At 45.6% G+C, this 25,897-nt stretch overlaps 1 protein-coding gene across 1 annotated transcript in view; it reads left to right on the plus strand.

Annotated features, from left to right (window-relative positions):
• Positions 1-2,869: 2,869 nt before the first annotated feature.
• LOC125088597 (zinc finger protein 470) overlaps positions 2,870-25,897 on the plus strand; it is a 38,249-nt gene continuing 15,221 nt past the window's right edge. Inside the window, exons 1-7 of the mRNA XM_047709794.1 lie at positions 2,870-3,012; positions 3,384-4,068; positions 4,225-4,302; positions 10,681-10,807; positions 10,976-11,071; positions 13,388-15,258; positions 21,023-21,354. Coding sequence (XP_047565750.1) covers positions 4,243-4,302; positions 10,681-10,807; positions 10,976-11,071; positions 13,388-15,258; positions 21,023-21,354 — 2,486 coding nt within the window. The 5' untranslated portion in view covers positions 2,870-3,012; positions 3,384-4,068; positions 4,225-4,242. The remainder of the gene's footprint in view (positions 3,013-3,383; positions 4,069-4,224; positions 4,303-10,680; positions 10,808-10,975; positions 11,072-13,387; positions 15,259-21,022; positions 21,355-25,897) is intronic.

The following is a 25,897-nucleotide window of genomic DNA, read 5'->3' on the forward strand; positions in this document are numbered from 1 at the left end:
TTTCCAAAGGCAGAGGATTACAAATGGGTATGAATAACGGGAGGCAAGGTCATGGGGAGCCATGTGGATGGCTGCCTACCACAGTCAGCTCTGGCTGACTCCTTGCTGGTTCATGTCATTTTACTTTTATTTTTTAAAAAGATTTTATTCATTTATTTGACAGAGAGAGATCACAAGTGAGCAGAGAGGCAGGCTCCTGCCGAGCAGAGAGCCCAATGAGGGCTCGATCCCAGGACCCTGAGATCATGACCTGAGCTGAAGGCAGAGGCTTAACCCATGGAGCCACCCAGGCACCCCAGTTCCTGTCTTTTTACTTGGAAAACACACTCATCCCCTTCCAAGGCCCTCCCCATGTCTCATCTCATTATAGCACCAGCTCAACGTTACGAATCCTGTCCTCTGAATTAGGTTTGGGTGCTGACGAGGCTCATAAGGTGCTGTCCCTTAAGGACAGTTCCTCTTGATCTACAGATCTCTGGACGTAGCACCTTATCTGCTGCCCCCTCCTCCTCGTCTCCTGCAGGCAACAATGAAATCACGGGTACATAGCAGTTTGGAAATCTGGCCAGAAAAAATGTTTGGAAATTCCTTGATTAGGTCTCAAGGACTGGGAATAATTCACATTCTGAGATCTCAGTTCTGCCACGTGTTTGCAGCTCAGTAGTTTTCTAACCTTGCTCGCTGGCATTTGAATTTTGTGAATCCAGTCGTCTCTAGCTTGTATTTTGTGCCCCTGTTCACTCCCAGCTGGCAGTATATCTACTGAGCTAATTCTCTTGAACACTTTGTGGACTTGGTGTGAATTCCATTGGGCGTCACCCTATTGCACAAAAGCCACAACCATGTATCATTAAATAGTACTCTGAGATACCAGTTTTGATCTTTCTGAGGTTCAGCAGATTCTACAGTCATACCTTTTTCCTTCTAGACCAGTTCCCGAGCAGTACCCTGGGTTTTGTCTCTGCTCGGACGCCCTTTCTTGATTTTAGCATCTGCCATCTAGGGAGGCTAGAGACACTCAAAACCATCAAGTCCTGGCTCCTTGCGAATAGTCTTTCCCTCAATTTCTCTCTCTCCTTTACATGTTTCTATAAGCAGCAAGAAAAAAAAAAAGCAGGAAACATTTTCAACATGTTGGTTAAAGTCTCCTCAGATCACCCAGGTCTACTCTCCACATTAATTGCAAATAGTAGGGTTGCTGAACTCTCTGTTCCTACATAACAAAACCTCTCTTTCTTCCAGTTTCTAACAAGGTTTGTCCTCCCTTTTTTTTTTTAAAGCCTTCTGACTGATCTTTTATTCATGCAACTATTGGGCAAATTCCAGGCATCCCAGCTAAGGAGGAATTACGGCTTCTTGGGGGGCCTGGGTGGCTCAGTCATTAGACATCTGCCTTCGGCTCAGGTCATGATCCCAGCCTCCTGGGATTGAGCATGGAGCTCCCTGCTTGGCGGGAAACCTGCTTCTCCCTCTCCCACTCCCCCTGCTTCTGTTCCTTCTCTCTCTGTATTTCTCTCTGTCAAATAAATAAACAAATAAAATCTTAAAAAAAAAAAATTAAGGCTTCAGTCGCTACTAACTCCAGGGAGGCAGAGTTTGGAGATGAAGTTCAGCCAAGCGAGCCACCTACCGAAATGCACTCAAGAGCAAGTGGACATATGCAATGAGAGACAAGAAGAGAGAAACCAGTAAGGTCAGAAGACAGAAGATTAACAGAACCAGAAGCCCTGTCTTTGAAAAGATGCAGAAAGTATCCAATCCTCTGATGAAAGAAAGGAGGTTTTTTGTTTTTTGTTTTTTTTAAAGATTTTATTTGACAGAGATCACAAGTAGGCAGAGAGGCAGGCAGAGAGGGGGGGGGAAGCAGGCTCCCCGCTGAGCAGAGAGCCCGACTTGGGGATCGATCCCAGGACCCTGAGACCATGACCCGAGCCGAAGGCAGAGGCTTAACCCACTGAGCCACCCAGGCGCCCCGAAAGGAGGTTTTTTTAAGTCAACTGAACAACACCCACAACAATAACAAAACGGTAAGAAAAGAATGCAGAATAAAAAAGGGCAGTGACTTTAGACATGATGGAGAACTGAACACCCAATTATACAGTTATTAAGTATGAAACCTAAAGAAGGGGATAAACTGAGAAACATGATTGCATGAAGACATACAGGAAATATTACTTTTTAAAGATTCATTTATTTTAGAGAGAGAGGGCATTTCCATGAGAGAGAGGACTGGGCATGAACTAAGACAGGACACACACGCGCGCACGCACACACGTCACAAGTCACAGAAGTGCACAAAACATCTGGCAAAACCAAGTCCTCCCTCACCTCGTATTTCTAAGGCTCCGCCCCTGGACCCTAAGCCCCGCCCGCTTTCCGCGCGCCTGCGCGCCGCACGCCTCCTGCGATCCTATAGGCGCAGGGGCGGGGGAAACCCGGGCCTCTGCGTTGTGCGGCTCACGGCGGCGCCTGCGCACTCGAAGCCTGGAGGGGGCTCCCATAATCCTCAGGGCTCGGCTCCCTTCAGGGAGGAGGCGTGTACTTGGGGCCCCCAGAGCCAGGGCTGAGAGGCTCCCGGGCGGCACTGTCCCGCGCCAGCCGGCCTCTACAGGGGGCTGAGGGTAGCAGTCCCCAGCCCTCGGTGGGCTGGAACGAAGCTCGGCAGCGCGTCGTCCAGTCTGGACTACCGTCCCCAGGGGCCCCTGCGGCGGAGGACACGCCCACTTCCGGCGGTGACAGGGCGTGCGGGCGAGAGCGGGCCGGCGGGCGGCTGCTGAGGGGAAAGTCGTCTAGCGCGGGAGCCGGCAGCTGCCGGCGTGACTGAGAGGAGCGGCCGCGCGCGTCCGGCAGCCCGTGGGCGAAGGGGCGTGCGGGAACGGATGACGGCGCGAGGCCGTGCTCCGGACAGCCTCCCGAGGGAGGCCAGCCCTGCGCACTCCCGCCGCCGCGAGCCGGGCGCCAGCCCCGTTGGGGCCGTGAGGCTGGAGGGGCGGACCGGGACTGAGTGCACAGGTGAGGGTGACAGGTGGCTGGGGCGCGGCGGCGCGAGTGCCGGAGGAGGGCGTCCCCGGCTGCGGGGGCCGGCGGACCCCGGAGTCCAGGGTCGGGGGTCCCTGACCTGTCCACGGGGTCGGGAAGGGGTCCCCGGGCCCGGAGCGTGCGGCTGACCTGTTCGGAGAGTCGGGGGTGGGAACTTCCAGGGCCCGGAGCGTGCGGCGGACCAGAGAGCGTGGGGTAGGCGGGTCCCCGGGCCCGGAGCGCGCGGCTGACCTGCACAGAGTCCGGTGACCGGGTCTGAGTCTTGGTCCCCGGGTCATTGTGCGGTGGGGCTTGTGGGTGACAGGATGTTCACAGCCTCCTCTGAAACGGAAAGGGATCCCCAGCTTTCCAGGGCGAGGTCTCGGAACGCCTCCGGTTCTTGCCCGGTAGTCCTCTGCCGCCCCCACGTCCCTGCCGCCGGAGTGAGGACAGACGGCGGGCGGAAGCGCTCTGTGTCGCGCGGTGGTCGCAGCCGTGCCCCTCTTCGCTGTCGCGCTGAGGGACACCCGACGTCCCGGGAGCACACCACGGAGCGTGAGCTGCCTCGTTTGCACAGAGAGGACGTGAAGGGTGCAGAGGGCAGGTGACCGCCGGCGAGGAGGGAGCCAGGATCCGCATGCGGCACCGGCTGACGACTCTCACGTAGTCCCCGCTACCTCTGCTTGAGGTCAGTGTCCGGAACCATCCGCGCAGTTGAAAACGTGACCCTCAGAGGGTAAACGACCTCGGGGTCGAGACCCCAACTCCCCCCCCGCCAGCAGGTTTCTGTTTCCCGAACTCCGACGGAAGAAACTTGGCTCAGAGTGGGCAGGGGCTCCTTGAAAACTAGTTTGTCACGAAGCAAAGTGGGTCCCTTGATGGTTACTTTTGGTCCAGCGTCCGTAAGCCATGGGGACCCCTCGTTGTAACAGGTAATGCTTCCCTTCCGGGCGAGGCCGCTTTTCCCAGGTGTTGACAGTGGACGGTGGCTTTGATAGAGGAGGTGCGCACGGCCTGCAACCCCGGAGCGGAGCCGCCCCGCTGTAGGGTGTAGGTGTCCCAGGGAGTGCCCGGACTGCGGGGATAGCGGGTGGGGGTGGGCAGGTGAGAACCGGGGGAGCTGAAGGGAGGCGTTTCTAGGCAGGAATATTACAGCTACTCAGCTTCTCAGAACTCCTTTCTCCTGTCCTCCCTCTGCCCGCCCAGGGTAAAGCCCTTTGCCTAATGAGGAGCCGGGAAGAGGAGAAGGTGATGGGCGTTGAACTCCTTAAAGCCACGCCCCTGGTGAGTGAGTATTCCCTCCTTCCTTCGCAAAGTCCGGTCTTGCTTTCCAGGGTTTGGTAATGCTTGTCTCCTTCTGAAGAGTATCTGCTGAAGACTTCGATCCTGGGCCTGTTTCCTCCCTTTCTGATGAGTGATGGGACCACAGAGACAGACTCAGATAACCCAGTGCCCTCTCAGAGCTTCCTCTTCTCCTTACAGCTGTTTAGTCTTCATTCAAGAAATGACCCACTCTGAGCTTGTCCGTCTGTGTTTTCTCATAAGTATATGACAACACGGAAGTACAGTCCTGAGAGAAAATTTGAGAGCCATCATCTGCCCACTTCCTAAGTAGCCATCCTGGCTGGCTGGTGGCTGGCTTGCTTTCTTTTTTTAAGAGTTTATCCATTTATTTGGCAGAGAGAGAGACAGCAAGAGAGGGAACACAAGCAGGGGGACTGGGAGAAGGAGAAGCACGCCTCCTGCAGACCAGGGAGCCCCACGTGGGGCTTGATCCCAGGACCCCAGGATCATGACCCAAGCTGAAGGCAGACACTTCATGACTGAGCCACCCGGGCACCCCACCATCCTGGCTTTCATAGAGCTTATAATCTGTTGGAGAAATGAAAAGGCAGGAAACATTTATTTATACAGTGTGATCAGTGCTGTAGCTATAGAACTAGACTTGCTGTGGAGTAATGGGGAGGGACCATTCACAGGCCATCTGAGTACCTTTGGGTAAGTTAGGAAAAGGTGTTCCTTCTGGAGTGCTGAAGCTCTGTGACACACCACAATCTAGCAAGAGGAAAATCTACTTTATTTTTAGCTCCGTTTTGCCTCCTTGGTGAGAGATCTTGAATGGCATGTAGCCTACATAATCATACTCCCTGTTGAAGGGAGGAGGGGTTGGGAGCTGTGATTCCTGAGTCGTATCTTGAAGGAAGAGGAAGAGATCTGCAGGCATAGGTGAGATGTCTGGCATTTGGGCCAGAATATGCAAAGGTTTCCCCTCCCCACTTGGCTTGGAACCATGAGCATCTTAAAATGCCAAGGAATGTTCTGTATATCCTTTTTCTTTCCAGGATGAATACCATAATCTATTTAATCAGCCTCTTGTTCCAAAACTAAATTATTGCCAGTGTTTTATTATTTAACAGATTATTGCAGTGATCATCTTTGTTGTTGAATTTTTGCCCTTATACTGATCATTTTCTTGGACTGAAGTCCTAAATTTTCATTTCTTGTGGATTAACAGTTTCTCACACTTTACTTCAGAACATTTTTAATTTAATTTAATTTAATTTTTTTAAAAAAGATTTTATTTATTTATTTGATGGAGAGAGACACAGCGAGAGAGGGAACACAAGCAGGGGAAGTGGGAGTGGGAGGAGCAGGCTTCCTGCTGAGCAGGGAGCCTGATGTGGGACTCAATCCCAGGACCCTGGGATCATGATCTGAGCCGAAGGCAGGTGCTTAACGACTGAGCCACTCAGGCGCCCTGAACATTTTTTTTTTTTTAAAGATTTTATTTATTTATTTGAGAGAGAGGCAGTGAGAGAGAGCATGAGCGAGAAGAAGGTCAGAGGGAGAAGCAGACTTCCCATGGAGCTGGGAGCCCGATGCGGGACTCGATCCCGGGACCCCGGGATCATGACCTGAGCCGAAAGCAGTCGTCCAACCAACTGAGCCACCCAGGCGTCCCGCCCTGAACATTTTTAATTTTAATATTTTTATGACCAATAAGTTAACTATAATTCATGTTCTAATTAAAGTGAACTGCTAAATGAGTGTCATCAGCAAATTTTATTATAAAAAATTATAAAATTTGATGAATAAACTTACCAAATAAAAAAAAACAGGATAATAAAATTGTCTTTATTTTATATAGAAGACACATTGAGCAACTTATAGCAAAACACCTTTTCTGATCAGGTATAATACTACAAAACATGCAGTACCAATGGAACTTGTTTCCTAAGCATTTAAACATTTTAGATGTAAGCAGTGTTGTTATTTGTGAGGAAAATATTTTAAGAGTGGCAAAGTATGGCATAAAGATCAATAGCATGACTGTGGCACCAGACTGCTTGGGTACAAATTCTAGCTCCAGTATATACTAGATAATAATCACCTTAATTTCCGTTTCCTTAGCCATAAAAATGGGAATAATACCAGTACCTAATTTATAGCATTGTTGTGGGCATTAATGAGTTGATGTATTTTAAGTATTTAGAAAAGTACCTGGCACATAATAAGCACTATATAAACATTAGATTTATATGCTACTGTTTGCCTATGTGGCATGTAGTTGTTCATACAGTATATAAAATACACACAGTATATACACACTGTAACATATATGTGAAAAATCTACAATATGTTTGATGCACAAGAAGCCCTAAACATCAGGAGGCTTTTTATATCCAATGGGATTTTAATTTTAAAATTAATAATAATTTACACTGGATTCGGGAGAGTCCTTGTTCTGGGTAAGATGGACTAAGCCCAGTTTACCCTGTCTTTTCCACTGAAAGCTGCTATAGAACCAGAACAGCATGCATGGAGCACGATTTGAGGCTTTAGAAAGTAAATAGTATGGGCGCCTGGTGTGGCTCGGTCGTTAAGCGTCTGCCTTCATCTCAGGTTGTGATTCTAGGGTCCTGGGGTCGAGTCCCACTTCGGGCTCTCTGCAGGAAGCCTGCTTCTCCCTCTCCCACTGCCCCTGCTTTTATTCCCTCTCTTGCTTTCTCTCTCTCTGTCAAATAAATAAAATCTTAAAAAATAAAAAGAAGTAAATAGTAGCAGGCTGATTGGGGAAGAAACCCAAAATGCAATGTGATTACCTTTTTTTCCCCTCCCAGTACCTCCTAGCATGGATTCAACAAAGCACAAAACCCAGAAGGGGGTTTTGGCATGCGTAAAAAGAATTGCAGTAGAAAACCTGGTTCAGGCTCAAGAAGGGGATCCAATGCTCAGAGAGGGTGGATGGAAATCTACCATACAAGAAAAATTCTCTGTTTTCTCGTGCCCTGAGACTAGCAGTGGGGTCTGCAGAAGTCTAAATTTCTGAAGGATGAGAAATTTTCTCTGTGACTGAAGAAGCTCTTACTGCCTTTTTTCTTTTCCTTTTCTTTTTTTTCTTTTTCTTTTTCCCTGCTTATGTTCTTTCCTTTCTCGGTCCCATGGGTGGATATAGTCAGGGTAGCTGCCCAGTAGAGTGGAATAAATAAGCCCCAGTCATCTGGCCAGAAGACTGAAAAGGGGAACCCCTAGGAAGTAGAAAACACTGGACAGACCACAGAGAAGGAGGAGCTTTGGAAATCAACCATATAAAGTTGTTTATGAACTCCTGAGCTCACTCTAAGTTGCTCATGCGCGTATCTGGCCCTGAAAAGCATGCCATAGTCTGTGAGAAGTGAACTCCAGATTAGATGGCTGGCCACCTAGTACTACACCAGTAAGACAGACGTGCACATCACTTCATAGGCTTTGGAAATGGAGTGTGAACAAAGTTATCAGTATTCTTTACATAAATATAATTTAAACAAGACATAGAGTCTCATAACATCCAAAATGTCAAGGATACTACCTAAAACTACTCAGCTGATGAAAATCTAGGGAAATTTCAATTCACAGGGGAAAAGATAATCACCAGATACTAACATTGATGTGACACCAGTGGTGGAATTATCTGATAAAGATTTAAAGCAGTAATTATAAAAATGCTCCAACAAGTAAAAACTCTTAAAGCGAATAGATTGTGTCAGCAAAGAAACAGAAAATATCAATAGGAAATGAGAAATAGAATTACCAAAATAAGCTCACTGGATGGGCTTAGTGGCATTATGGAGATGACAGTGGACTTAGTGAACTTGAAACTAAATAGAAAGTATCTAATCTGAAAATAGATAAAAGACTGAAGAGAGTCTCAGGGCCCTGTGGGACAACACCAGAATGTTTAACATTTGTATCATTGAAGTCCCAAAAAGAAGTTAAGTGTAGAAAAAATATTTGAAGAAATAATGGATGAAAAATTGCCAACTTTAGTGAAAGACAATTTGTAGATTCATGAAGCCCAGCAAACTGCAGCATGATAGACAAACAAACCAACCAAGCCCTTGCTTGGGAGCTTCATAGTCAGACTGCTGAAAACTGCAGACAAGGGAGAACCTGGAGAGCAGCCAGAGAAAAGTGCTGCATAATATATAGGGCAGCAGCGATTTCAGTTCTGTGGATTTCCCGTCAGAAATCATGGCGGTCAGAGGAAGTAGAACAGCTTCAAAAGTACTCAGAGGAGGGGCGCCTGGGTGGCTCAGTGGGTTAAAGCCTCTGCCTTTGTCTTAGGTCATGATCCCAGGGTCCTGGGATCGAGCTCCTCATCGGGCTCCCTGCTCAGCGGGAGGCTGCTTCTCTCTCTTTCCCCCTCTTGTGTCCCCTCTCTCACTGTCTGTCTCCTTGTCAAATAAATAAAATCTTAAAAAAAAAAAGTACTCAGAGGAAAGAAGTGTCAACCCAGCATTATTTTTCCAGCAAAAACAGCCTTCAGAATTGGAGGTGAAATAGTTTCTTACATGAAGGAAAAGTAAGAAAATTCATTGACGGATTTCTCAAAGAATTGCAAAAGGAGGTTCTTCAGATCGAAATTATAAGAAGGGAACTGGAACATCAGGAATGAGAAAGTACAACAGAAATGGTAAATATATGGGGCTCCTGGGTGGCTCAGTGGGTTAAAGCCTCTGCCTTCGGCTCAGGTCATGATCCCAGGGTCCTGGGATCGAGCCCTGCATCGGGCTCTCTGCTCTGCGGGGAGCCTGCTTCCTCCTCTCTCTCTCTGCCTGCCTCTCTGCCTCCTTGTGATCTCTGTCAAATAAATTAAAAAAAAAAAAAAAAAAGAAATGGTAAATATATATATGTAAATACAATACACTATTTTTCTGAGTTATTTAAAATATCTTCAAATATTAAAAGCAGAACTAATATCTTCACCTTACTGAACAGAACAGAATTTGAAAACAGTCTGGCTTCAGAGACCATGTTCTTAACTAACAGTATATTGCAATTAGATAAAACACAAGTAAAACTTGTTGAAATATTAAACCAAATGTTTTCCCTGTTCTTGGCCACCTCCTCCTTCTATTCCTTTCCTATCCCTCCTTCATTATTATCTTAGGTAACAATTTTTGAGCACTTAGCCAGGTACTGTGACTGTTACCCCATTAAATTCTCACAATGCAGCTGTGAGGTAGCTACCAAAATAATTCCCATTTTTCATGTGGGAAAATGGAGGCATGTGCAGTTAATTAACTTTACAAGATCATCTAGCTAGTCTGTGCCAGAGCCTGAATTCTTTGAAATAATCTGACCTTTTTGTCTGGTTTTATTCACAATTGGTATTTATTCAGAATTCTTTCTTAAATGTTGATGTAAGTGAAATCACAAAGTAAGAAATGGAAAATCTGTCAGGAACCACAAAATGGGTGACCAGCATCACTTGCTGGTTGGTTAGGAAATTCAGCCCATGTAGCAGAACAGGTTGTACTCATCTCATATGATCTCTTTGGATACTTCTCATCAGTGTGTTTTCCTAATGCAAACATACTTTTACGTCAAAAGGAAAAAAATATTGCTAGGTATTTTTTTCTTTCATTTTTTAGACATACCTCTTAACATCTCAGAACACTAAGATTTCTTAGACTGTATTGTGGAGGTTGAAATCATGTTCATCAGGTCAGCATCCTTCCTTGAAGCTTTACCCCCCAGTCCCAGAGCTCTTTAATTTCTCCATGTAGAAAAGTGATCTCGCTTCTAACATAGATAAATACAGTTGATCTTTGAACAACATAGGGGTTGACTTTGATCTCTGCATAGAAAATACACATATAACTTTGCTCCCCCCAGATGTGACTCCTGAGAGCCTACTGTTAACTGGAAGCCTTACTGATAATATAAACAGTTGATCAGTACATGTGTATTACATGTTACATTCTTACAAAAATGAGCTAGAGAAAATAAATTGTTAAAGTCATGTGGAAGAGAAAATAACGTAGTACTGTACTTACTGATTGAAAAAAACTCACATGTCAGTGAACTTGTGAAGTTCAAACCTGTGCTGTTCAAGGGTCAACTGCAATTTAGTACTTGATGTTCTGTCTTAAATGCAGTCAACATTTATCCATATGACAGTCTCTTCTCACCACCATAAAATCGTGAATGTTTGGAGAGCTAATATAACTAGGCAGAAAAGTTGTCCAGTAGCTAACTGGTTTGGACCTGGGTGTAATTATATATGCAGAATATTTGGGTTTTCGTTTCCCCCATAGCATGAACAGCATTGCCTTGACCCCTAGAGCTAGCTAAGTAATGGCATGAACACTAAGCAAGGTTATTTTTGTGTCATTTCAGGATTCAGTGACTTTCACGGATGTGGCCATAGACTTCTCCCAAGATGAATGGGAACGGCTGAATCTTGCCCAAAGGGCTTTATACAAGAAAGTGATGCTAGAGAACTACAGGAACCTGCTTTCATTGGGTAAGAGTGTCCTCTGCGTCCGCATTGGAGTCTTTCCACCTCAGTAGTCTTTTATGCCTTTATCAGCATTTCCCTGTAATAGCCCTTTTCTCTCAGTACCTTTTGGACTGGTCATAACTCTGCAGTCTCCACAGCATAGCCAATTTTCTTGTCTTTCCTTCTGTGCAGGTCTTTGCCTTTCTAAACCAGACGTAATCTCCTTACTGGAGGAAGGTAGAGAGCCGTGGATGATGGAAGGGGAGATGACAAGAGGCCTCTGCTCAGGTAAGGCAGATAATTAGAGTTGGGGAACTATTCTCAAGAGGTTTCTTCTGTTTAAAAAAAAAAGATATTTCTTCTCTGATATTTGTTGGAAAACACCTCTTAAAAATCCCTCTCAAATTGGAACTTTTTGTTCTAACACTATTTTAAGTGGATCTTCTCCACTGGTGTGACATGCCACTTTTACCTTTACTGATTTCCTGCAGACACCACAATCTGTTTGTGAGCTCTGTTATGTTCTGTGATGTTTACCTAGTTCTCAAGTACCATATTGTTGTAATCATCTCTGATGTTCAACATTTCTGAATCCTTTTTTTAAGGTATGTATGTATGTATGTATGTATGTATGTATTTATTTATTTGACAGAGAGAGAGAGAGAGAGAGAGAGATCACAAGTAGGCAGAGTCAGGCGGAGGGAGAGGGAGAAGCGGGCTCTCCGCTAAGCAGGGAGCTTGATGTGGGGCTCGATCCCAGATCATGATCCCTGGGATCATGATCTGAGCCAAAGGCAGCTGCTTAACTGACTGAACCACCCAGGCACCCCTACATTTCTGAATTCTTTAGACAAATTTGTGTTTAGTTTTTTAAAGTTTTTTTTTTTTTTTTAAGATTTTACTTATTTATTTGTCAGAGAGAGAGGAGCAAGAGTGAGCACAGGCAGACAGAGTGGCAGCAGAGGCAGAGGGAGAAGCAGGCTCCCTGCCAAGCAAGGAGCCCGATGTGGGACTCGATCCCAGGACGCTGGGATCATGACCCGAGCTGAAGGCAGCTGCTTAACCAACTGAGCCACCCAGGTGTCCCTGTGTTTAGTTTTTTAAACTGGTTTAAGTGTTTTCTTTAAAATATGAGCTTATCAGGTTAACGACTATTATAGCTATGCTCTTCCCTTTGCCTTTAATTATTTTTGTCTTTGGTGTTTCTGTTATTTATTTTTGCTTTATTGATTATGTCTGGGTTTTTTTTTCCCCTTTACACCATCCTACTCCTTGAAATGAAAAGGTTTTTAGTCCTAGAAGTTGTTACTTTTATGTCTTTACATATTTGTAAATCTGTATTTTAAAATTGATCCATTTGAGATTTAAAACATCATCATTTGATACTCACAAAGGATGAATAAATTACGTAGCTAACTTCACCTCCTTTCTCTATGTTCATCATCTTTCCACTTTTGTTGTACTCATTGGGATTTTTGGCCCAGTTAATTTTTAAAAATTTATTTATTTTTTCCCTGCCTTGCTTGATAGGTGTTTTTCTGGTAGGAAAGCTAGATAAGAGTTTATAGATTATATGTTACAGTGAAAGAAGCCTCAGGTGAGATGGTTACAGTTTATTCTGTACCTTGTAGTATGGCTTTTTCCTGCTTCCAGTTCTTAGAGTTTCAAGAAGATTTGGGTAGGTCATTTGTAGCCCTGATGGTGTCTATTCATAAATAAGAAATAAGAAAAAATAAATAAGCATCCAACTCAGGATATTAGAAAGAACAAAATGAGTCTAAGGTAAACTAAAGTGATGTATAGTGACTTACACTGCTGGAGGTAAAAGTAGGAGTAAATGAATTAGTAAATAGTAGATATAATGAAAATCAAATTGGTGCTTCTTTAGAAAACCAACAAAATATATAAATTGTCAAATATGTAAACAAATGAGAGAAAACAAATGATATTAAGTAACTATTGACACATAAATACTTAAAAGAATCATATAAAAAAAAGAATCATATGAATCTGTTTTCCTCAATTTTCTATAAGGAATTTGAAAACCTGGATGAGATGGGTAATGTTTTAGGAAAATATAAATTACCGTAACCTACACCAGAAGAGAGAGAAATTTTAACCAGATTGGTTACCACAGAAGAAATGTAGAAAGTTATCTCAGAACTGCTTTCCCCAAGAACAGAAGCAACAACTCCCGATAGTTTCACAAATAAATTCTGTAAAACCTGTAAGGAAAAATATCAACATTATTTAAAATGTTCCATGACAGAGAATTTAAAAAAGAATTTTAAGGAATTACATTTATGAAGACAACATAACATTTGATGCCAGAATATTACCAAAATAGCATCAAAAAAGGAAAATACAAATTTCAATTATGAATATTGGTACATAATTTTGAATAAAAGATCATCTTGAAATAATACGTCAGAGCCCAGGAAGGTTTATTCCAGAAATGCAAGCATGGTTGCATTGCCTAACTTTCTGTAAGAATTGTCAAAGACCTCTGTGGTCTTCAGTAATTGATTCACACGGTTTCATTTTGGAAGTTTCCATTCTTCTAGCATTAAGTAAAGGAGACATTTGTTTCTCAATATCTTTCAGACTTGGAGTATGTTTGGATGACCAAGGAATTATCACCAAACCAGGGCATTTATGAAGAAAAATTATCCCAGGCAATGATAATGGAAAGACTTCCAAGCTATGACCTTAAATGTCCCACATTAGGGGTAAACTGGAAATGTGAAGACCTATTTAAGAGGGAGCTGGTAAGTCAGAAGACACACTTCAGTCAGGAGACAGTCATTCATACAGATGCCCTTATTGAGAGAAGAGACCAATTTAACAAATCTGGGACAGTTTTTCATCTGAAGAGATCATCTTATCTAAAGCAGGTATTTCCCATCAAAGAGAGAATATATAATTTTGAGACCGATAATAAAAGTTTAAAAACACATTCGTTTGTGAAAAAACACAAGCAAGTCTACAGAGAAAAGAAACTTCTGAAATGTAATGACTGTGAGAAAACTTTCAGCAAAATCTCAACCCTCACTCTTCATCAAAGAATTCATACCGGAGAGAAACCCTATGAATGTACTGAATGTGGGAAAGCCTTCAGCCAGAGTGCTCACCTCGCCCAACATCAGAGAATACATACAGGAGAAAAACCCTTTGAATGTACTGAATGTGGGAAAGCCTTCAGTCAGAACGCTCATCTTATTCAACATCAGAGAGTTCATACTGGAGAGAAACCATATCAGTGTAAGCAGTGTAATAAGGCCTTCAGCCAGCTTGCGCACCTTGCTCAACATCAGAGAGTTCACACTGGAGAGAGACCCTATGAATGTATTGAATGTGGGAAGGCCTTTAGTGATTGTTCATCCCTATCTCATCATCGAAGGATTCACACTGGAAAAAGACCATATGAATGTGTTGACTGTGGGAAGGCTTTCAGGCAGAATGCTTCTCTTATACGTCATCGGCGGTATTACCATACTGGAGAGAAACCGTTCGATTGCATTGATTGTGGGAAGGCTTTCACTGATCACATAGGCCTTATTCAGCATAAGAGAATTCATACTGGAGAGAGACCTTACAAATGTCATGTGTGTGGGAAGGCTTTTAGCCATGGCTCGTCCCTGACCGTACATCAGAGAATTCATACCGGAGAGAAACCTTATGAGTGTAATATCTGTGAGAAGGCCTTTAGCCATCGTGGCTCACTTACTCTTCATCAGAGAGTTCATACTGGGGAGAAACCCTACGAATGTAAAGAATGTGGGAAGGCTTTTCGGCAGAGTACACACCTTGCTCATCATCAGAGAATTCATACTGGAGAGAAACCTTATGCATGTAAGGAATGCAGCAAAACTTTCAGCCAGAATGCGCACCTTGCACAACATCAGAAAATACACACTGGAGAGAAACCTTATGAATGTAAGGAATGTGGTAAGGCTTTCAGTCAGATTGCACACCTTGTTCAACACCAGAGAGTTCACACTGGTGAGAAGCCTTATGAATGTATTGAATGTGGGAAGGCCTTTAGTGATGGCTCCTATCTTGTTCAACATCAGAGACTCCACACTGGGAAAAGACCATATGTATGTCTTGATTGTGGAAAGGCATTCCGACAGAGGGCGTCCCTGATTTGTCACCAGAGGTGTCATACAGGCGAGAAACCTTATGACTGTAATGTTTGTGGGAAAGCCTTTAGCCATCGTAAATCTCTTACTCTACATCAAAGAATTCATACAGGAGAAAAACCTTATGAGTGTAAGGAATGTAGCAAATCCTTCAGCCAGATTGCCCATCTTACACTTCATAAGAGAATTCATACTGGAGAAAGGCCCTATGAATGTAAAGAATGTGGGAAAGCCTTCAGGCAGAGTGTACATCTTGTGCATCATCAGCGAATTCATGCTGGAGAGTCGTCCTCAATTATTCCCTCCTCCTCACCCCCATACCACCAAGTCCTCTAGATTCAATCTTCTGATTGCCTCTAGGGTCTGTCCACTTTTTTCCAGTCTATGTCCTATCATCATAGTCCAAGATGAAACCATCTCATTTTTATTTTTACCATAGTGTTACAGCCATTTTCCCTCTTGCTCCCCTCAAGTGCATTTTAACACTATAGCCAGCTTAATCTTTTAAAAATAAAAATCTATGTTACTTTCCCATTTAAAACATTTGTCTTTAAGAATAAGTTGGTCCACCTAAAGGGCTTAGCGCACAACCGTTGACGTATAATTAGTGCCATTAAGGTAAAGGTTTCCTTGTCATGTTCAGCTGCATGTAAAATCTAGCAGTTCAAGGCTAAGAAGCCTATACGTTTTAGAGAAGACAAAGGATTGTCTGCGTTCCTAGGAGGTAGAAAAATGAACACATTCAGAGTTGAAAGAGTCTGTGATGGGCAAGATAACATGTTGGCTTATCACTCCCTCCGAATGAATAAATACAAGGGTTTGTAGCACTGCTGATGAGGGACGCTCACTTTCCCCGGTGCTTAGCAGTTAGACTAGGCCCGTTAGAACAAAGGCATTTGGTAGCATGCAGGACTAGCTAGGTATTAAAAACAAACTAAAGTCAGCAAGCAAGAAAACTTGAACAGATTAATAGCCATGAAATAAACAGAAAAAAAGTAGTTTAACACTTTCACCTGTAGAAAAGCACAGACAGTTCCTGTGATGTTTGACTTGTTCTAGAGCATAAAATAAATACAGCAAAGCTTCCCGTCTTACTCTCTGAGACTGACAAGAGTGGTACCAGAAGAAAAGCACATATGCTGCATTTAGCTTGTGAATGTAGATGTTAAAACTTAAGCTTACTTTTTAAATATTAAAAGGTCGAGTAAGTGGAAAGCTAGACCTTCTTTGTAAAATAGAAAGACTTTGGCAAAGATATTTCTCCTTGTGTTAAGTCCGTATAATCAATAGTCCAGTAAAAATCCCAATATATTTTTAAGTTGACAAGCTGATTCTGACCATCTATGGAATATAGGATTGTGGTATAATAGTGAGTATAATAGTGAGTGAGTGAGTACTACATGCCTTACTATACTCACTTAACATTAACTGAGCATTTACTAATATGTTCCAGGCCCTGTGTTGGGTGCTGCGGATAGAACAGAGTGCAAAATATGCAAGTTTTTGCCCTCACAGACCTAGTAGGAGAAGACAGACAAAGTTGAAAGTCATACTATGTGAAAAGTGTGCAGTATGACCATGACGAGAAATTACTGAGAGAGGGAGCTAGGGAGTGATGGCAAGGAGTGCCTTACTGTTCCCAGAACATACGGGCATTAGAAGCAGTTAGAAGAAACTGTTCGATACAATGGGTATAAGTTAGTCCTATGGTAGATAATTACGCTTTTGGTGTTGCAGGAAGACAGAACTGATGGTTTTAGAAGGATCATGAACATTCTCTTCACTTCACACTATCAATAGTGATTTTCGGGTCTAGTGGAGGGTTGTTTGTTTGTTTCTGGTTTTTGTAACCTTATTGAGATACAATTTACGTACCATACAGTTCACCCATTTAAAGTGCACGATTCAGTGACTTAGTATGTTCAGATTTGTACAACCGTTACCATATTTCATTACCCAGAAAAGCCTACCCGCACCCCTGGAGGAGTACTCTTACTTGGTGCTTTTGGGTTCTCCATTCCGACTTGCCTGTGGCAGTATAGAAGGCCATGTGGCGGGGGGGGGGGGCTCTTATCCAGAGGGCATGAGTGCTAGAAAATGGAGCTTTGGGATTCTCTTGACTTGGGGATAGAGGCTAGGGGTTGGGTGGTCCTATTAGATTCCCCTTATGTATGGTAAAAAGGATTTTTCATTGCTGTGGGAGGAAGATGGATTAATCAAATGGTGTTGGGACACTTAGCTCTATGGAAAGAACATACCTTGTACACTAATGAAGCTCTGAAAGATCTAAGTACAATATTAGAGTACAAGAAAAACGTTATTTCTATAATTTTGAGATGGGCCTTAAGTATCACACATAATCCAGGAGCTGACATTAAGATAACATTTATATGTGGAAAATATCAGAGTCAAAGTCAAATATACAAATACGAGATTGAAAGAAAATATTTGCAAACCAACATAATGAAGGATAATAATCCCTGATATTCAGAGCATTACTACAAATAATAGTAACACCAGCAATTCAGTAGAAAAAATGGACAAAGCTAATGGCCTGTTCAAAGAAGATGAAAAATAGCTAATGGAAATGACCCACTATCACTATTAATCAAGGAAATGCAGAATAAAATGATGTTATATCTACTTTTTTCCCCAAAAGATTGATTTTAAATCATAGAAAAGTGATTATATCTAGTGACTGTGTCAAAAACAGTTCCATTGTCGGTTATATAAATTTCTGTGTGTATATACCATTTTAATCATTATTACTCAGAAACCAAAGTGCACAAATGTAGGTAAATGTATAATGGCAAAAATAATTTTTGATGGTGAACTCAGCAGAAACCATTCGGGTGCTGGGTAAATGGATAAGTTAATTATGGTGTATTCATTCAGTAGAATTACATGCAGCTGTTGAAAAAAGAGCTATAAATGTGTATATAGCCATAGAAGGATGGTTGTATTATGCTAAATGAAAAACATTTCCAGATCTGTATTCTAGTATAAACTCATAATACCAAAAATAAAACTTAAAATATGTATTTTTCTATTTTTCTCTGCCCTGTTTTCCATTCCTTCTTTCAAGGACACCATCTCTTCTTTTCCTTCGAGCAACTGACCATACTGTACCATATAGCGCTGATGGTCCTGGCTAATCAGATTCTCTCTGGAGTTTGCAAGGCAGTTGGGTCTGTGTCATCTAACGGCAGCTCCCTAAAGGGATGACGCTGGTGTTCTCATGGCTGAGATCTTTGGGGTCACTCTAGCTTTTGGGCTTTCTAAGGCTGTAATTCTGCAAACTACCCACTATTCTTCAATTCTTCATTTTTTACCTATATCGTGCATTTGCTTGTAATTAAAGCAACTTAACCAGTACCGTTTGGTATGAAGATTGGGTGATAGGCTGTAGAATCTTTGGAAAATTTGAGGTATTAGGGATTGGTTTTAAGTGAGATGGCGCAAGTAAGAGTCCTGTTTCTTTTCTAGCATAAGAAAGTGAGAGCTCATGGTGTGCACGGGGTAAACATCCAAGTAAATTATTATTTGTAGTCACCTGAGGTGAGTGGAGGTCAGGGATCCTGGATTATGGCAGTTTAAAGAGGAAGAGGACTGCTAAGTCCAAAGAGTGTATATGATGCTGGTATCTAATTGCTTTGGGTAATTTAAAACTCAGATCTTGAACTTCCACCATCAAGGCAAAAAATTTCAACTAAGGATATTTGTATGATATTGTTGAAAATGTCTTATGCTAGTTGAAGTCATAGGGTTAAGAGGGCATAGGGCACAGAATCCTCATGAATGGGATGTCAGGCCAACCCATAGAGTGGAGGGGCCACACTCCATCCCTTGTGTCCTCAAAACCAGCTTCACACCTGGCACGTGCACTGAGAGCCTGTGATATTGGTAATGCTGTCTGACAATAGGTCCTCTCTCTCTACCTGAAAGTAGGACGTCCCCAATCTGGCATCTGTGATGCTCAGGGCATCCCCCAACAGACAAACTGGCTCTGATCTGCTCCTGCATTTTTTGGGCTGGGTAATTTGTGGATTATTCAAACAAAAATGAACCCCATCATGGAACCAGTACTCGTGAACTAGGAGTGCATACGACATCCTAAGGAATGGGCAGAGGTGCACGGCACCTGGACCCACAGACCTGCCTGCGGCATCACCAAACTCCTGCCTGTTGGCCGGTGTCACGGATCCTGATCTAGGAACTCTGGAAGGATCACCTTGTAGGTGGCCACCTTCTCTCTGTGTCTTTATGTGGTCATCCGTCTGTGCTGTTTGTGCCCTAACCTCTCTTTTCTCGTAAATTGCTGGTAGGAACGTAAAATGGTACAGCTATTCTTCGAAACAGCGTGGCAGTTTGTTTAAACAAGGAAAAATTAAAAATGCAAATACCATATGACCTAGAAATTGGACCCCTGGGCATTTATCACAGAGAAATAAAGATTTATGTTTACACAAAACCTGTCACAAGGAAACAACAGTGAGAGGGTAATCTATGGAATGGGAGAATATTTGCAAACCAAGTATCTGGTAAGGGTTAATATCCAAAATATACATGATTTTACCACAATGAAAGAAAAGGGGAAAAAAAAAAAAACCCCACCTGGAATATCCCCAAACTGAAAATATCCCAGATGTGATACCCAAATTGTGGTGTCAGTACCATGGGGTGGAATCTGGCAACAAAGTAATAAACTGATACGTGTAACAGTTTGGATAAATCTCAAGAATTATGCTTAATGGGAAAAAAAAAGCCTATTGTAAAACATTTTTTAAAACAAAATTATGGATATAGAGAACAAGTTAGCGATGGGGTTAAGAAAGGATGGGGTCTGGAAGGAAAGTGGGTGTAGTTATGAGTCACATGGGGGAACCTAGTGGTGATGGAAATACTCTGTATCTTAACAATATCCACATCAGTATCCTAATTTTGATACTGCAGGATGTCACCTTTGGGGGCAACCAGATGAAGGATACAGGGGATCTTTCTGTATGGTTTCCATTTTATTTTTTGCAACTGCGTGTGATTCTACTTTTATCTCAAAATACCCGATTAAGAAATCATGAGTCACCACCTGAGGTTAGCTGATTTTTATTCTTCCGTGGTCATTCATTTAGTAAATGCTTTTGTACCTAGATTCCAGGTTTATGGTATAAGAGGGACCCGTTCAGGAGGCCTGGTTCCTCCCCCAACAACCCCTTTGCTCTTGTGAGACCTCTCTTGTCTGCACCACTTTCCTTACCTAGAAAGTAGCTTGGTAGGCGCCTGGGTGGCTCAGTTGGTTAAGCGACTGCCTTCCGTTCAGGTCGTGATGCTGGAATCACGGGATTAAGTCTCATGGGCTCCCAGCTCCATGGGGAGTCTGCTTCTCCCTCTGACCTTCTCCCCTCTCATGCTATCTCTTTCAAATAAAGAAAATCTTAAAAAAAAAAAAAAGTAGCTTGGTTGTAAGGATTAAATGACTTCATAAATCAGAAAATGCCAAGTACATTAGATAGCACCTAGGAAATCTAGTAAGAAGGGTCAGTTTTTTTTCTTATTATGATCAATTGCTTCTTTGCATCGGGGAGAATCAGCGTGATCAGGTTCTAGAAAGCTGTCCGGTATTGTCCTTCAGTGCGGTCTTTAGGCCGGGCTGCAGGATGGCACAGAAAAAGGGGTTTTCTCTGCCCCTCCCTACGATCCCTCCTTTTCTGGAATTTTCCCTCCCCACTTCTCCCCTGCTCCTTCTCCTCCTCCCCCATCTTTCCTCCTCAACCCTTCTTTGTTCTCTCCTTCTGTCCTGGTCGTGTTCCTTCTTCTCCCCTCACCTCTCCTCCTCTTCTCAGATCTTCCTCCCTCCTCCAGGTCCCTCCTCCTCCCATCTCTTCCCTTCTCCTTCCTCCCTTCCCCTGCGCGTCCCTTCCCCCTCCCCCTCCTTCCTAGTCCTCCCCCCTCTCCCCTTCCCCTCCCTGGCCCTTCTCCATCCTCTCCTGCCCTCCTCCCTCTCCCGTCCTCTCCTCCCTCTCTTCCTCCTCCCATTCCCTCCTTGCTCTCGCCCCGCCCTCTCCCTCCCCTTCCCTCCACCACCGGGCCCTGTCGGTAGCGGTGCGGCTGGGAGCTCCAGGAAATGAGAGGGCGCGATCGGGTCTCGGCTGCGTTCCGCTCCGCCCGGCCGGAGGCCCGAACGGAGGCGGCGGCGCGCGGGCCTCTGGGTAGTGTAGTCCGTCCGACAGCGCAGGCGCAGTGCGGCCGGGCGGGCCCCGCGGGCGCGGGTCATTGTCCTGGCAGAGCCGCGCGGGTGAGTCCGGCAGCGGACGGGGCGGGGCCGGGCGGGGCCGGGCGGGGCGGGGCGGAAGGAGAGGGGGGCGGGGTCTCCCACCCGGGTGTCCCCGCGCGGACCGACCCTCGCCCGGCGGAGGGGGCGTGCGGGCCCAGGTGAGGGCGTGCGGACTGCGGGCGCGGAGGGGCGGAGGAGGGTTTGCGGGCTGTGGAGACGCGGCTCGGGTCGGAAAGGAGGCGCCTCTGTGTGCCCGACCGCGTGTGCGCGGGCCGTGCGGTCGGGCCCGTGTGGAGTCAGTGTGGGGCGGGGCGGCGTCCTGCGCGCCCGCCGTCTCGGCGTCTCGGGTGCGCCCCTGAGCCCGGGGCCGGCCTGCCCACGTCCGTGCGAGCGTCTGCTTAGTAGCGTGGCCGAGTGTGTGTGTGTGAGGGCGCCGCCCCGGGGCGCAGCTGTGCCGGTCCCGGCCTCTGGCCCCTGTGTCTGGGTGTGGCGTGTGTCCCTCCGAGGCCCACCTGTCCCCCTGTGTCCGTCTGTGCCTGTCGCTGGGTGTGAGTGCGTCCGGGTGTGCCCTCGCCGTCGCGCGTGTGGAGGGCCGGCTGTGGCTGCACACGTGGGCCCAGCCTGGGGCCCCCGCAGACTTGTGGGGCCCATAGAAGGCTCTGGAGGGGCCGGGAGCCCGCGGGTCGGGGAGTGTGGGAGGCGGCAAGTGGGGCCGAGGGGGCGTGCTCCTTCCTGTCCCGCCTCCGCTCACAGGGCCTTCTCGAGGGGAGTCGTGCCCCGTACCCCATGCTGACCAGGGGTGTATTTGTTCAGAGAATGTGTACTGGGCACTGAGAGTGCTGCTCTGGGCACTTTCCGGGACTACGTCTTTGAGAGGCTTTCCAGGAGCTCTGAGGTTGCAGCCCTAACCACCCCCATTTCACAGATGGGGAAATTGAGCTCAGAGAACAAGTCACTCAGCTTAGAGACTAAGAAGACCCAGGCATCTGGGGTCCAGAGCCCCCATGCTTAGCCACCAGGCAAATATGAAATTCTTTATTCCTTTCAACTCTTTGGAAACAAAGTTCCAGGATTTTCCCCCATGGGATTCTCCCCTAGAAACAATGGAAGGAAGGAAATAGCAGAAACCTCAGAGGAAGAGGAGGAAGGAGGGAGCCACTGGCTTTGCAACAGCACAGCTCTCAGACCACACTCTGTCCAACAGTCACCAGCCCTGTGCACGAGTCACCTTACAGGGCCACTCTGAATTCATGGGCTCCTTTCTCAAAATAAATTTGTTCTTAAAATTACAGTTTGCGATTCCACTGCTGTAAGGACTTACATAATCTGGGTTCGATTACATTAATCTTTTTTGATATTAGGGGCGCTCGGCTCACTGTACCTCATGGATAAGTTGGCTCTGGTTCTGTTTGTGTCCAGCTGAAGAGCCGGAGTTGTTGACCTCACAGTGCAGGGATAGGAGGCAGAGTCTGCCAGTCAGAAAGAATACCTTTTGAAAAGTCAGATATTTTTTTCAAACATTACAACAGTGATACGAAATTACTGCATCCAGCGAAACAAAGAATATGAAGGAAAACAATGAGTAACATCTCCTTCTCATTCCTACTTTGTCCCCTCAAGGCACCAGCTGGAGTCCATCATTCCATGGTCTTCCCCAGGCTCAGAAATGCTGCACAGAAGCAGCCCCTGCCTTCCACGTGCTGGTTTGTCTTTATGCAGAGAACTTAAAGTCAGGTGTAAAACTCACCTAACTTGTGTTTCTCACTTAGTGACGTTATGGATGTGAGTAGGTGCAGAACTACTCCTCCTTTGTAGAGAAGACCTGATCCTTCCTAATATGGCCTCTCCCTTACTGATGGGTACTTTTTATTTTATTTCTGGACTTTTTGTGGGTTGGTTGGCCTTTTGCCTCTAGGAATAGTTCTACAGTAAACATGGCTTTTTTGCTCTGTAACCTTTTACACAGAGCTTTTATTGCTGTGGGCAGAGTCTCAGACAGGGCTGCTGGGTTATGGGGTTCGTATGTTGCCAGCTGGCTTTCTGGAAAGGTGAGAGACTCCCATTCCTCCCACTGTGTGGAGAAGGCCCATTTCTTTGTGTCTTTGCCAGCTCTAGAAGTTTGCTCACCTGTTCTTTCTCTCTGTGTTCGGGTGACTCTTGTGTGCCACACATTGTCCTGGGTGCCATGATCATCTCTGCTTCCTGACGAGTTGCCTTCTGGTGGAGGGAGGACAGACAAGGAACTTGAGAACAACTCTTTATTTTATTTTTTAAAAGATTTTATTTATGTGGCAGAGAGAGAGATCACAAGTAGGCAGAGAGGCAGGCAGACCAGTGCGACGGGTGTGGGGGGGCGGGCCTCAATCCCAGGACCCTGAGATCATGACCTGAGCCGAAGGCAGAGGCTTAACCCACTGAGCCACCCAGGCGCCCCGAGAACGGCTCTTTAAAAAGACAGTTGCTGATATTCATGTGTGCTATAGGAAGATGGTGGAAGGGGTGGGGGTGTTGCCACTTGAGCTCAGGGGCCTGGGGGTGGGGGACTTACTTCTCCAAGGAGGTGATGCTTAAGCTGACCGTGAGAAGGTGCTAGCCATGGGAAGAGCATCCCTGAAGAGGGAGCAGCAGATGTGAAGGCCTGTGTGCCTGGGCCAAGTGTTGGAGAGGAGAGCAGACTGGAAGGGTGATGGCCAGCAGGCGCAGACCATGAGGGCCGCATGGGCAGCTGGGAAGCCTGGGTGATTTCTAATGCCCCGGGAGGCCACAGGAGGGTTTTTAAGCTGAAGGACGTTTTTACTGAGGGCTTGCTGCAGGCCAGACACGGTTCTGTGGAGTCTGTGGATGGGAAGTGGTAAGAGACCTGAGCCCACATGTTTGCAGTGGATACTGGGGCTCCTTGGCCTCGCTCTATTGGCAGTCTTCGCTGTGGGGCCGCCTTGTGTCTTGCTGTGGACTCGGCGTACTTGGCGGTACGGAGCAGCATCGCTTGGTCTCCACCCACCAGATGCCCAGAGCAGCTCCTGCAAGTTGTGGCACCTGCGGAATGTCTCCAGACATTGCCAAATGTCTCCCGGGGCCAAAATCACCCTCGGGCCGAGAACTAGTGTTTAAAGACTTCTGCCAACCCGTCCTTATGTGCGACTTAAAATCGCAACTTTCTGCTTGTAAAAGTGGGGGGCCCTTTGGGATCAAAAAGACCCTTCTTTGTCTTCATGGTTCTTACACTTTAAGAAACTCATTTGGAAATCAATTCTTGGCCCCCATCCTAGCGGGTTTGGTGCACCAGGTCTAGGCAGGGACCTAGGGATGTGTATTCTGAGATTTTTTTTTTTTTTTTTTTTTTGACAGAGATCACAAGTAGGTAGAGCACAGGCAGAGAGAGAGAGAGAGAGGAGGAAGCAGCCTCCCTGCTGCCTGAGCCGAAGGCAGAGGCTTTAACACACTGAGCCACCCAGGCGCCCCGGGATGTATATTCTGAATAATAATAAGCATTCCTGGTGATTTCTGGCATTTTGAGAAATGGCACAGTAGCTGAAGGGCTTTTGTGTAGGAGAGGACTGCATTTTTACAAGTGATCCTGAGGGAGGTTTAGGGAGGCATATTTTGGCTTAATAGCAGAAAGAAAATTTGTTTCCAGTCAGAGGTATTGGTAACTCAGGTAGTGAGCTCCTCATCATGGGAGGCATGCAAGTCCTGGCAGGTCACTGTGGAGCCAGGACTGAACTAGCATGTCTTAAACTAAGAATTTGTGCTAACCTATGCCACCTGTCTAGTATTTTACTTTGCTTTTAAATTGGCTCACTGGTTTTTAAATTTATTATATCAACTTAGTTTATTTTTTTTAAAGATTTAATTTATTTTAGGGAGAGCACACAAGCACAGGTGGAAGGGGAAGAGGGAGAGGGTGAGAATGTCTTAAGCCGACTCCATGCTGAGTGTGGAGCCCTACAGGGGCCTGATCCCATGACCCTGGAGATCACGACCTGAGCCAAACCAAGAGTTGGACGCTCTGTCGCCTTCGCCACTTAGGTGCCGCTAAATCAACTTAGTTTAAAAGGGTATTCTTTGTGACTGCTGCACATGGGAGCAGGGCTTTGCCATAAGAAAGGAGACTTCAGAACAAAGCTGACTGCATTCCACTCTTTGGAACATACTCGACCAACAGTAGTAATAGCTGTTATGTGTTGAGTTTGTGCTCCAGGTTCCTTCTGTGTATGTTAGCCGAACCCCACAGATACCCCAGGAGACGTGGGGAATCGCCTGCAGTGGGGGGGGGGAGTGGCGCCTCAGACCAGCACTCCGACCTGGGGAGGGGGCCTGAGCAGGGTGGCTGGGAGAAGGCAGAGGGTCCTGTTGCTCCCAGCAGCTGTGGGACTGGGTGTGGGGGTGTGAGGGTGTCTGGGGGTGCTTTTGAGAGGCAGCAAGCACCTAGAGCTGGACATACTCGGCCCATCTCCATTCCCAGCTGTGTCATCTTGGGCCAGTGGCTTATCCCTTGGGCCTCAGTTTTCTCATCTGTGAAATGGGATGGGTAGAAGTAGGACTTACTCTGTGGGGCATTAAGAGGATTAAAAGAGAGATGTCTGTCCATGGCCTTGCACAGAGCTTAGAGTTTATTATTAACGTGTGTGTGTGTGTGTGTGTGTGTGTGTGTGTGTGTGAGACTCCTTGCCTGTCTCCTGGTGGGTATGTGTCTGTCTG

Source organism: Lutra lutra, chromosome 17 (assembly GCF_902655055.1).
Source record: "Lutra lutra chromosome 17, mLutLut1.2, whole genome shotgun sequence".
In the NCBI taxonomy this organism is placed as follows: domain Eukaryota; kingdom Metazoa; phylum Chordata; class Mammalia; order Carnivora; family Mustelidae; genus Lutra; species Lutra lutra.